Source organism: Oncorhynchus mykiss, chromosome 26 (genome assembly GCF_057628025.1).
Source record: "Oncorhynchus mykiss isolate SJ-2025 chromosome 26, ASM5762802v1, whole genome shotgun sequence".
Lineage (NCBI taxonomy): Eukaryota > Metazoa > Chordata > Actinopteri > Salmoniformes > Salmonidae > Oncorhynchus > Oncorhynchus mykiss.
In genome coordinates this window covers 46,023,487-46,036,054 of record NC_143047.1, presented here as the reverse complement: position 1 = coordinate 46,036,054, position 12,568 = coordinate 46,023,487, and the positions used below count along the sequence as shown (strand labels likewise).

General features: G+C 41.6%; 1 protein-coding gene across 39 annotated transcripts in view; it reads left to right on the top strand.

Moving 5' to 3' along the window:
* The window catches only part of herc1 (HECT and RLD domain containing E3 ubiquitin protein ligase family member 1), a 218,697-nt gene that overhangs the window by 144,433 nt on the left and 61,696 nt on the right, over positions 1–12,568 (top strand). For 27 of the 39 annotated variants that reach the window (XR_016492384.1, XR_016492385.1, XR_016492386.1 and 24 more), the window contains 6 exons: positions 2,831–3,031; positions 3,594–3,724; positions 9,228–9,445; positions 10,248–10,368; positions 10,909–11,064; positions 11,415–11,516. Coding sequence is in view for 35 of the 39 variants with exons in the window: in XM_090223301.1 (XP_090079427.1) it covers positions 2,831–3,031; positions 3,594–3,724; positions 9,228–9,445; positions 10,248–10,368; positions 10,909–11,064; positions 11,415–11,516 (929 nt within the window). In the remaining 4 variants the exon portion in view is untranslated. The remainder of the gene's footprint in view (positions 1–2,830; positions 3,032–3,593; positions 3,725–9,227; positions 9,446–10,247; positions 10,369–10,908; positions 11,065–11,414; positions 11,517–12,568) is intronic. The other 12 variants (XR_016492387.1, XM_090223298.1, XM_090223302.1 and 9 more) reach the window with 1 other exon arrangement.

Sequence of the window (12,568 nt, the reverse complement as noted above, 5' to 3'; positions counted from 1 at the left end):
GTAACTATTCCATGTTCAGAAATCTTTTTTTGTTAGTATGTTGTAAGCTTTAACTAGAATTGCTGAGTGTTTGGTCTCGTTATGGAACCCTATTTTACTGAATAGTTAGGAAGGTGTTTTGGGTTGAAACCTTTTATTAGTTGGTGGTTAGTCCTCTGAGCGTCAACTACCAGAGTGATGAAGGTGGGAGGTCTGTGTAGTGGAGGTGGGAGGTCTGTGGTTAGTCCTCTGAGCGTCAACTACCAGAGGGATGGAGGTGGGAGGTCTGTGGTTAGTCCTCTGAGCGTCAACTACCAGAGGGATGGAGGTGGGAGGTCTGTGTTTAGTCCTCTGAGCGTCAACTACCAGAGGGATGGAGGTGGGAGGTCTGTGTTTAGTCCTCTGAGCGTCAACTACCAGAGGGATGGAGGTGGGAGGTCTGTGTTTAGTCCTCTGAGCGTCAACTACCAGAGGGATGGAGGTGGGAGGTCTGTGTTTAGTCCTCTGAGCGTCAACTACCAGAGGGATGGAGGTGGGAGGTCTGTGGTTAGTCCTCTGAGCGTCAACTACCAGAGGGATGGAGGTGGGAGGTCTGTGTAGTGGGGGTGGTGGGAGGTCTGTGTAGTGGAGGAGGTGGGAGGTCTGTGTAGTGGGGGTGGGAGGTCTGTGTAGTGGAGGTGGGAGGTCTGTGTAGTGGAGGTGGGAGGTTTGTGTAGTGGAGGTGGGAGGTCTGTGTAGTGGAGGTGGGAGGTCTGTGTAGTGGAGGTGGGAGGTCTGTGTAGTGGAGGTGGGAGGTCTGTGTAGTGGAGGTGGGAGGTCTGTGTAGTGCGGGTGGGAGGTCTGTGTAGTGGAGGTGGGAGGTCTGTGTAGTGGGGGTGGGAGGTCTGTGTAGTGGGGGTGGGAGGTCTGTGTAGTGGAGGTGGGAGGTCTGTGTAGTGGAGGTGGGAGGTCTGTGTAGTGGAGGTGGGAGGTCTGTGTAGTGGGGTGGGAGGTCTGTGTAGTGGAGGTGGGAGGTCTGTGTAGTGGGGATGGGAGATCTGTATAGTGGAGGTGGGGGTGGGAGGTCTGTGTAGTGGAGGTGGGAGGTCTATGTAGTGGAGGTGGGGGTGGGAGGTCTGTGTAGTGGAGGTGGGAGGTCTGTGTAGTGGAGGTGGGAAGTGGGAGGTCTGTGTAGTGGAGGTGGGAGGTCTGTGTAGTGGAGGAGGTGGGAGGTCTGTGTAGTGGAGGAGGTGGGAGGTCTGTGTAGTGGGGGTGGGAGGTCTGTGTAGTGGAGGTGTGAGGTCTGTGTAGTGGAGGTGTGAGGTCTGTGTAGTGGAGGTGGGAGGTCTGTGTAGTGGAGGTGGGAGGTCTGTGTAGTGGAGGTGGGAGGTCTGTGTAGTGGGGGTGGGAGGTCTGTGTAGTGGAGCTGGTGGGAGGTATCTGTAGTGGAGGTGGGGGTGGGAGGTCTGTGTAGTGGGGGTGGGAGGTCTGTGTAGTGGGGGTGGGAGGTCTGTGTAGTGGAGGTGGGAGGTATCTGTAGTGGAGGTGGGAGGTCTGTGTAGTGGTGGTGGGAGGTCTGTGTAGTGGAGCTGGTGGGAGGTATCTGTAGTGGAGGTGGGAGGTCTGTGTAGTGGGGGTGGGAGGTCTGTGTAGTGGAGTGGAGGTGGGAGGTCTGTGTAATGGAGGTGGTGGGAGGTCTGTGTAGTAGAGGTAGTGGGAGGTCTGTGTAGTGGAGGTGGCAGGTCTGTGTAGTGGAGGTGGGAGGTCTGTGTAGTGGAGGTGGGAAGTGGGAGGTCTGTGTAGTGGAGTGGAGGTGGGAGTTCTGTGTAGTGGAGCTGGGAGGTCTGTGTAGTGGAGGTGGGATCTGACTCCCAAATGACACCCTATTCTCTACCATGTGCACTACTTTAAAACAGAGGCCTATGGACCCTGGTCACAAGTCGTTTATAGGGAATAAGATGCCATTTGGGACTCGGTTCTGTTTCCAGGAAGGAGACCCTACAGCCCAGATCATCTGAATCTATCTGACCCTGTGGTTTCTATTAGAATCTATCTGACCCTGTGGTTTCTATTTGAATCTATCTGACCATGTGGTTTCTATTAGAATCTATCTGACCCTGTGGTTTCTATCTGACCCTGTGGTTTCTATCTGACCCTGTGGTTTCTATCTGGCCCTGTGGTTTCTATCTGGCCCTGTGGTTTCTATCTGGCCCTGTGGTTTCTATTATAATCTATCTGACCCTGTGGTTTCTATCTGACCCTGTGGTTTCTATTAGAATCTATCTGACCCTGTGGTTTCTATTAGAATCTATCTGACCCTGTTGTTTCTATTATAATCTATCTGACCCTGTGGTTTCTATCTGACCCTGTGGTTTCTATTAGAATCTATCTGACCCTGTGGTTTCTATTAGAATCTATCTGACCCTGTTGTTTCTATTATAATCTATCTGACCCTGTGGTTTCTATCTGACCCTGTGGTTTCTATTAGAATCTATCTGACCCTGTGGTTTCTATTAGAATCTATCTGGCCCTGTGGTTTCTATTAGAATCTATCTGACCCTGTGGTTTCTATTAGAATCTATCTGACCCAGTGGTTTCTATTAGAATCTATCTGACCCAGTGGTTTCTATTAGAATCTATCTGACCCAGTGGTTTCTATTAGAATCTATCTGACCCAGTGGTTTCTATTAGAATCTATCTGACCCAGTGGTTTCTATTAGAATCTATCTGACCCAGTGGTTTCTATTAGAATCTATCTGACCCTGTGGTTTCTATTAGAATCTATCTGACCCTGTGGTTTCTATCTGACCCTGTGGTTTCTATTATAATCTATCTGACCTTTCAACCTTTCGACTCTGACCCCTTCCACCAGGTGGGAAAGGTCTTCTGGACGTGCAGCCCCACTGGGTGTCAGCTCTGGCCTGGCCGGAGGGAGAAGCCGTGTCCCTGTGGTGCGGGGAACCCAAAGATGTGTTGCTGGTAGGACGTATGGATGGATCCCTGGGCCTTATAGAGGTCCACGATGCCTGCACCATGCGGCGCACCGAGCTGGAGCACTGCTACCGGAAAGATGGTACGTAGTCTGGAGGGTGGGCTGGCACGGGGCGGCAGGGTAGCCTAGTGGTTAGAGTGGAGGGGCAGCAGGGTAGCCTAGTGGTTAGAGTGGAGGGGCGGCAGGTAGACTAGTGGTTAGAGTGGAGGGGTAGCCTAGTGGTTAGAGCGTTGGACTAGTAACCGGAAGGTTGCAAGTTCAAACCCCTGAGCTGACAAGGTACAAATCTGTCGTTCTGCCCCTGAACAGGCAGTTAACCCACTGTTCCTAGGCCGTCATTGAAAATAAGAATTTGTTCTTTAACTGACTTGCCTAGTAAAATAAAGGTTAAAAAAAATAATAATAATAATGTCCCCAGATTTCACATAACTGTGACGTGTGTGTGTCTCTTGTGTGTCGTTGATCATATGTTTGTTTTTTTTACTTCCAGGATTTACTCTTTAATACACTGATCTGAAGTCGTGTTGATTTGTGACTCTCCCGATTTAGACTTCTGACCGTTTTGATATTTTTTTTCCGTGTGCACGACGACGGTTCTACGTAGGTGTTCCGTGACCTGAAGTTTGTTGTTTTTCTGTCGTAGTGTCAGTGATCCACATCGCCTGGTACAGTGAGGACAGGCCGTTCGCCGTGGGCTACGCTGACGGCAAGCTGCTGATTGGCACCAAAGAGCCTCTGGAGAAAGGATCGGTCGTGGTCATCGATGCCCATAAGGTCACCACTATCTCTATATAATAATATCACATTATATTATATTATATTACATTATATTATATTATATCACATTATATTATATTATATCACATTATATTATATTATATCACATTATATTATATTATATCACATTATATTATATTATATCACATTATATTATATTATATCACATTATATTATATTATATCACATTATATTATATCACATTATATTATATTATATCACATTATATTATATTATATTATACCTCTGGAGACTGGAGCAGTCGTGGTCATCGATGCCCATAAGGTCACCACTATCTCTATATAATAATATCACATTATATTATATTATATCACATTATATTATATTATATCACATTATATTATATCACATTATATTATATTATATCACATTATATTATATTATATTATATTATACCTCTGGAGAAAGGATCGGTCGTGGTCATCGATGCCCATAAGGTCACCACTATCTCTATATAATAATATCACATTATATTATATCACATTATATTATATTATATCACATTATATTATATTATATCACATTATATTATATTATATCACATTATATTATATTATATCACATTATATTATATTATATTATACCTCTGGAGACTGGAGCAGTCGTGGTCATCGATGCCCATAAATAATAATAGGGACAAAACACCACATAGAAACTAACACATTATCTAATGTTGGTCCTATACCTTAGTTTCAACTTTTGTGTTTCTAGTCTCTGTCTCCTCCTGTGTATCTCCTATAGCACTGGGTCACTAGATATCTTCATGTTTTTAGTCTCTGTCTCCTCCTGTGTATCTCCTATAGTACTGGGTCACTAGATATACTACTATGTTTATAGTCTCTGTCTCCTCCTGTGTATCTCCTATAGTACTGGGTCACTAGATATCTTCATGTTTTTAGTCTCTGTCTCCTCCTGTGTATCTCCTATAGTACTGGGTCACTAGATATCTTCATGTTTTTAGTCTCTGTCTCCTCCTGTGTATCTCCTATAGTACTGGGTCACTAGATATCTTCATGTTTTTAGTCTCTGTCTCCTCCTGTGTATCTCCTATAGTACTGGGTCACTAGATATCATCATGTTTTTAGTCTCTGTCCCCTCCTGTGTATCTCCTATAGTACTGGGTCACTAGATATCATCATGTTTTTAGTCTCTGTCCCCTCCTGTGTATCTCCTATAGTACTGGGTTACTAGATATCTTCATGTTTTTAGTCTCTGTCCCCTCCTGTGTATCTCCTATAGTACTGGGTCACTAGATATCATCATGTTTTTAGTCTCTGTCCCCTCCTGTGTATCTCCTATAGTACTGGGTCACTAGATATCTTCATGTTTTTAGTCTCTGTCTCCTCCTGTGTATCTCCTATAGCACTGGGTTACTAGATATACTACTATGTTTTTAGTCTCTGTCCCCTCCTGTGTATCTCCTATAGTACTGGGTCACTAGATATCTTCATGTTTTTAGTCTCTGTCTCCTCCTGTGTATCTCCTATAGCACTGGGTTACTAGATATACTACTATGTTTTTAGTCTCTGTCCCCTCCTGTGTATCTCCTATAGCACTGGGTCACTAGATATCATCATGTTTTTAGTCTCTGTCTCCTCCTGTGTATCTCCTATAGTACTGGGTCACTAGATATACTACTATGTTTCTAGTCTCTGTCCCCTCCTGTGTATCTCCTATAGTACTGGGTCACTAGATATCATCATGTTTTTAGTCTCTGTCTCCTCCTGTGTATCTCCTATAGTACTGGGTCACTAGATATCATCATGTTTTTAGTCTCTGTCTCCTCCTGTGTATCTCCTATAGCACTGGGTCACTAGATATCTTCATGTTTCTAGTCTCTGTCTCCTCCTGTGTATCTCCTATAGCACTGGGTCACTAGATATCTTCATGTTTCTAGTCTCTGTCTCCTCCTGTGTATCTCCTATAGTACTGGGTCACTAGATATACTACTATGTTTCTAGTCTCTGTCCCCTCCTGTGTATCTCCTATAGTACTGGGTCACTAGATATCATCATGTTTTTAGTCTCTGTCTCCTCCTGTGTATCTCCTATAGTACTGGGTCACTAGATATCATCATGTTTTTAGTCTCTGTCTCCTCCTGTGTATCTCCTATAGTACTGGGTCACTAGATATCTTCATGTTTTTAGTCTCTGTCTCCTCCTGTGTATCTCCTATAGTACTGGGTCACTAGATATACTACTATGTTTCTAGTCTCTGTCTCCTCCTGTGTATCTCCTATAGCACTGGGTCACTAGATATCTTCATGTTTTTAGTCTCTGTCTCCTCCTGTGTATCTCCTATAGCACTGGGTCACTAGATATCTTCATGTTTTTAGTCTCTGTCTCCTCCTGTGTATCTCCTATAGCACTGGGTCACTAGATATCTTCATGTTTTTAGTCTCTGTCTCCTCCTGTGTATCTCCTATAGTACTGGGTCACTAGATATACTACTATGTTTCTAGTCTCTGTCTCCTCCTGTGTATCTCCTATAGTACTGGGTCACTAGATATCTTCATGTTTTTAGTCTCTGTCTCCTCCTGTGTATCTCCTATAGCACTGGGTCACTAGATATCTTCATGTTTTTAGTCTCTGTCTCCTCCTGTGTATCTCCTATAGCACTGGGTTACTAGATATACTACTATGTTTTTAGTCTCTGTCCCCTCCTGTGTATCTCCTATAGCACTGGGTCACTAGATATCTTCATGTTTTTAGTCTCTGTCTCCTCCTGTGTATCTCCTATAGTACTGGGTCACTAGATATACTACTATGTTTCTAGTCTCTGTCCCCTCCTGTGTATCTCCTATAGTACTGGGTCACTAGATATCATCATGTTTTTAGTCTCTGTCTCCTCCTGTGTATCTCCTATAGTACTGGGTCACTAGATATCATCATGTTTTTAGTCTCTGTCTCCTCCTGTGTATCTCCTATAGCACTGGGTCACTAGATATCTTCATGTTTCTAGTCTCTGTCTCCTCCTGTGTATCTCCTATAGCACTGGGTCACTAGATATCTTCATGTTTCTAGTCTCTGTCTCCTCCTGTGTATCTCCTATAGTACTGGGTCACTAGATATACTACTATGTTTCTAGTCTCTGTCCCCTCCTGTGTATCTCCTATAGTACTGGGTCACTAGATATCATCATGTTTTTAGTCTCTGTCTCCTCCTGTGTATCTCCTATAGTACTGGGTCACTAGATATCATCATGTTTTTAGTCTCTGTCTCCTCCTGTGTATCTCCTATAGTACTGGGTCACTAGATATCTTCATGTTTTTAGTCTCTGTCTCCTCCTGTGTATCTCCTATAGTACTGGGTCACTAGATATACTACTATGTTTCTAGTCTCTGTCTCCTCCTGTGTATCTCCTATAGCACTGGGTCACTAGATATCTTCATGTTTTTAGTCTCTGTCTCCTCCTGTGTATCTCCTATAGCACTGGGTCACTAGATATCTTCATGTTTTTAGTCTCTGTCTCCTCCTGTGTATCTCCTATAGCACTGGGTCACTAGATATCTTCATGTTTTTAGTCTCTGTCTCCTCCTGTGTATCTCCTATAGTACTGGGTCACTAGATATACTACTATGTTTCTAGTCTCTGTCTCCTCCTGTGTATCTCCTATAGTACTGGGTCACTAGATATCTTCATGTTTTTAGTCTCTGTCTCCTCCTGTGTATCTCCTATAGCACTGGGTCACTAGATATCATCATGTTTTATTATTAAAGCCTGTTTTTTTTAATGGTCGTTCACAATGTAAAGTACTTGAAGAGTACTGTAAAGTACTTGAAGAGTACTGTAAAGTACTTGAAGATGTATGTAAATGAAGAGCTCAACAAATGCAATTTATTTGTACTATTATTATTATTAGTAGTAGTAGTAGCAGTAGTATTATTGGTAGTATTATTATTAGCAGTAGTATTATTATTAGTTGTAGTATTATTAGTAGTATTATTAGTATTGGCAGTAGTATTATTATCGGTAGTATTATTGTTGTCCGTAGTATTATTAGCAGTAGTAGTATTATTATTAGTGGTAGTATTATTATTAGCAGTGGTATTATTATTATTGGTGGTAGTATTGGTAGTAGTATTATTCTTTGTGTTAGTAGTATTATTGGTACTGGTAGTAGTAGTTGTAGTAGTATTATTATTATTAGTAGTAGTAGTAGTAGTTGTAATAGTAGTAGTATTAGTAGTAGTAGTGCTATTATTAGTAGTCGTAGTATTAGTAGTAGTAGCAGTAGTAGTATTATTGTTATTAGCAGTAGTAGTAGTATTATTTTTAGTGGCAGTATTATTATAATTAGTAGTATTAGTGTTAGTAGTAGTATTATTAATGGCAGTATTATTATTATTATTAGTAGTAGTAGTATTGTTATTAGTGACATTATTATTATTTGTAGTAGTATTAGTGTTAGTAGTAGTATTATTATTAATGTCAGTATGATTAGTGTTAGTAGTAGTAGTAGTAGTAGTATTAATGGCAGTATTATTATTAGTAGTAGTAGTATTAGCAGTAGTAGTAGTAGTAGTAGTATTATTAGTGACAGTATTATTGTTAGTAGTAGTATTAGTGTTAGTAGTAGTAGTATTATTAATGGCAGTATTATTAGTAGTAGTAGTATTCGTGTTAGTAGTAGTAGTATTAGTGGCAGTATTATTAGTAGTAGTAGTAGTATTAGTAGTAGTAGTATTAGCAGTAGTAGTATTATTATTGTTATTATTATTATTATTATTAGTAGGTGTAGTAGTAGTAGTTTTATTATTACTACTAGTAGTAGTATTATTATTAGTAGTAGTATTATTAGTAGTGTTAGTAGTGGTAGTAGTAGTAGTAGTAGTAGTTGCAGTAGTAGTAGTTGTAGCAGTAGTATTAGTAGTAGTATTATTTTTTATTATTATTAGTAGTAGTAGTGGCAGTAGAAGTAGTAGTACTATTAGTAGTAGTAGCAGTAGTAGTATTATTTTGTATTATTATTAGTAGTAGTAGTGGCGGTAGTAGTAGTAGTATTAGTAGTAGTATTAGTAGTATTATTGTTATTATTATTAGTAGTAGTATTAGTAGTAGTATTAGTATTATTTGTATTATTTGTAGTAGTAGTAGTATTAGTAGTAGTAGTAGTATAATTAGTATTCTTTTTATTATTAGTAGGCGTAGTAATATTTGTATTATTATTAGTAGTAGTAGTGGCAGTAGTAGTAGTAGTAGTATTAGTAGTAGTAGTATTATTAGTATTATTAGTATTATTATTATTAGTAGTAGTGGCGGTAGTAGTAGTAGTATTAGTAGTAGTATTAGTATTAGTAGTATTATTTGTATTATTATTATTAGTAGTAGTAGTATTAGTAGTAGTATAGTATTATTAGTATTATTTGTATTAGTAGTAGTAGTAGTATTAGTAGTATTATTAGTATTATTAGTATTCTTTTTATTATTAGTAGTAGTAGTCATAGTAATATTTGTATTATTATATGTGTCTGTCCCAGGAGTCCATCACCAGTATAAAGTGGGATCCTACTGGTCAGATGCTGTTGACCTGTGCCAAAGAGGACGTGGTGAAGCTATGGTCCAGCCCTGGGTCAGGGTCAAACCCCGGAGCAGGCTGGACGTGTCTGCAGAGCCTACCCCACCCTGCCCAGGTCAATGGAGTGGCCTGGTGTGGTCTGACTGGACATGGAGCCAAACCTCTCAACATGCTGGCCACGTACGTATGGTATTCAACTGCACTGTGTTGATATGAATTCACTTTTAGTCATGTATGGAACTGAACTGGACTTTAGTAGACTATAGGGGACTATAGATGTCTTTAATGGACTATAGATGTCTTTAGTGGACTATAGATGTCTTTAATGGACTATAGATGTCTTTAGTGGACTATAGATGTCTTTAGTGGACTATAGATGTCTTTAGTGGACTATAGATGTCTTTAGTGGACTATAGATGTCTTTAGTGGACTATAGTGGACTATAGATGTCTTTAGTGGACTATAGATGTCTTTAGTGGACTATAGAGGACTATAGATGTCTTTAGTGGACTATAGATGTCTTTAGTGGACTATAGATGTCTTTAGTGGACTATAGATGTCTTTAGTGGACGATAGATGTCTTTAGTGGACTATAGATGTCTTTAGGGGACTATAGATGTCTATAGTGGACTATAGATGTCTTTAATGGACTATAGATGTCTTTATGTCTTTAGTGGACTATAGAGGACTATAGATGAACTCTGTGGTCAGGTTGATCAGTCTCTGTCTGGATAACTGACATTTAGGCAGGTTTTGACACTCTGCTACTTTCACAAGGATAACCTTCTCATTCCTCCGTTCTAGTCTGGTGCTGCTTGAATGCAAGGACACTCTGTTTTTCCAGAAAGAGAAATAAAAATAGAATCGAATTGAGTAAAAATCTGTGGACATCTACATTTTTACCACAAGTTCTCACAATGTCCTCACAAGTCTAGTAATACAAACCAACACACACATTTACAAGAGCACTGTGTTATTCCAGGTGTTGCCAAAACGGACTGGTGTCAGTCTGGACCGTACCTCAAGACGCCTCTGCCTTCCCAGAATCCTCTTCTTCTGGCTCCGAGGCCCGGAGGGACAACGAACCCAAAGCCAAACGCAAGGTATGATAAATCAGTAGTAGGTAGAGGTGTCTGCCTAACCACTGGTTCTGGGTCAGATATTGTTTAGCCCTGCTAATGGGGACACGGTTGGAATTGGGATTAGGCTAGATCTGTTAGAGGGGGGGAACTTCTAATTTTATCGGTTGTATTGGTTTGATTTGATCGGTTGGTTTGGTTTGATTTGATCGGTTGTATTGGCTTGATTTGATCGGTTGTATCGGTTTGATTTGATCGGTTGTATTGGTTTGATTTGATCGGTTGTATTGGTTTGATTTGATCGGTTGTATTGGCTTGATTTGATTGGTTGCGTCAGGTACAGTTTTTCAAAAGGTTCTCTTTTCCTCCCCACCCAATTCTGTGTGTGTCTGTGTGTCTGTGTGTGTCTGTGTGTGTCTGTGTGTGCGTCTGTGTGTGTGTGTGTCTGTGTGTGTCTGTGTGTGTCTGTGTGTGTGTGTGTCTGTGTGTGCGTCTGTGTGTGTGTGTGTGCGTGCGTCTGTCTGTCTGTCTGTCTGTGTGTGTGTGTGTGTGTGCGTGTCCCAGCAGCAGCAGAGTTCCAGCAGGCGTGTGGAGGGGGCGGTGTGTGTGTTCCAGCTGAAGGGTCATATCACCCCGGTGAGGACAGTAGTCTTCAGCCCTGACGGCCTGGCCCTGGTGTCTGGAGGCGTGGGAGGCCTCATGAACATCTGGTCCCTCCGGGTGAGGAGACACACACACACACACACACAGAGGGACATTGTTCACCCAGGTGCTAGGAGCTTGTTCCAGAGGTTTAAAGAATAAAGTAACTGTACTTCCTGGATCATATGAGAAATATGTTTAGACAAATTTAATAGACTGTTGCTCAAACAAGCACTTTTAGCTGTGTGTGGTTACTGTCCTGTTAAACCTGTTGAAAACACTGAATACTTTTTCACTGTCTGTCTGTCTGTCTGCCTGCCTGCCTGCCTGCCTGCCTGCCTGTCTGCCTGTCTGTCTGCCTGTCTGCCTGTCTGTCTGTCTGTCTGTCTGTCTGTCTGTCTGTCTGTGTATATATATATATATAACAGGACGGCTCAGTGCTCCAGACAGTAATAGCCGGGTCAGGAGCCATCCAGAACATAGTCTGGATCCCAGATGTGGGCGTGGCCGTCTGCTCCAACAGGTCAAAGGTGAGGTGGAACATCTTTTGGAACCAGAATCAGTTCACTAGACGGCCACACATGGTTATGTAGGGTCATGGGTTGAAAGGTCATGGTTAGAACTGTAGGATACTACAGTATGGACTGACTCAACTCTGACTAGAGGATACTACAATATGGACTGACTAGAGGATACTACAGTATGGACTGACTAGAGGATACTACAGTATGGACTGACTAGAGGACACTACAGTATGAACTGACTAGAGGATACTACAGTATGGACTGACTAGAGGATACTACAGTATGGACTGACTAGAGGATACTACAGTATGGACTGACTAGAGGACACTACAGTATGGACTGACTCAACTCTGACTAGAGGATACTACAGTATGGACTGACTCAACTCTGACTAGAGGATACTACAGTATGGACTGACTAGAGGATACTACAGTATGGACTGACTCAACTCTGACTAGAGGATACTACAGTATGGACTGACTAGAGGATACTACAGTATGGACTGACTAAAGGACACTACAGTATGGACTGACTAAAGGACACTACAGTATGGACTGACTAAAGGATACTACAGTATGAACTGACTAAAGGACACTACAGTATGGACTGACTAAAGGACACTACAGTATGAACTGACTAGAGGACACTACAGTATGGACTGACTAGAGGATACTACAGTATGGACTGACTAGAGGACACTACAGTATGGACTGACTAGAGGATACTACAGTATGGACTGACTAGAGGATACTACAGTATGAACTGACTCAACTCTGACTAGAGGATACTACAGTATGGACTGACTCAACTCTGACTAGAGGATACTACAGTATGGACTGACTAGAGGATACTACAGTATGGACTGACTAAAGGACACTACAGTATGGACTGACTAAAGGACACTACAGTATGGACTGACTAAAGGATACTACAGTATGAACTGACTAAAGGACACTACAGTATGGACTGACTAAAGGACACTACAGTATGAACTGACTAAAGGATACTACAGTATGGACTGACTAAAGGATACTACAGTATGGACTGACTAAAGGACA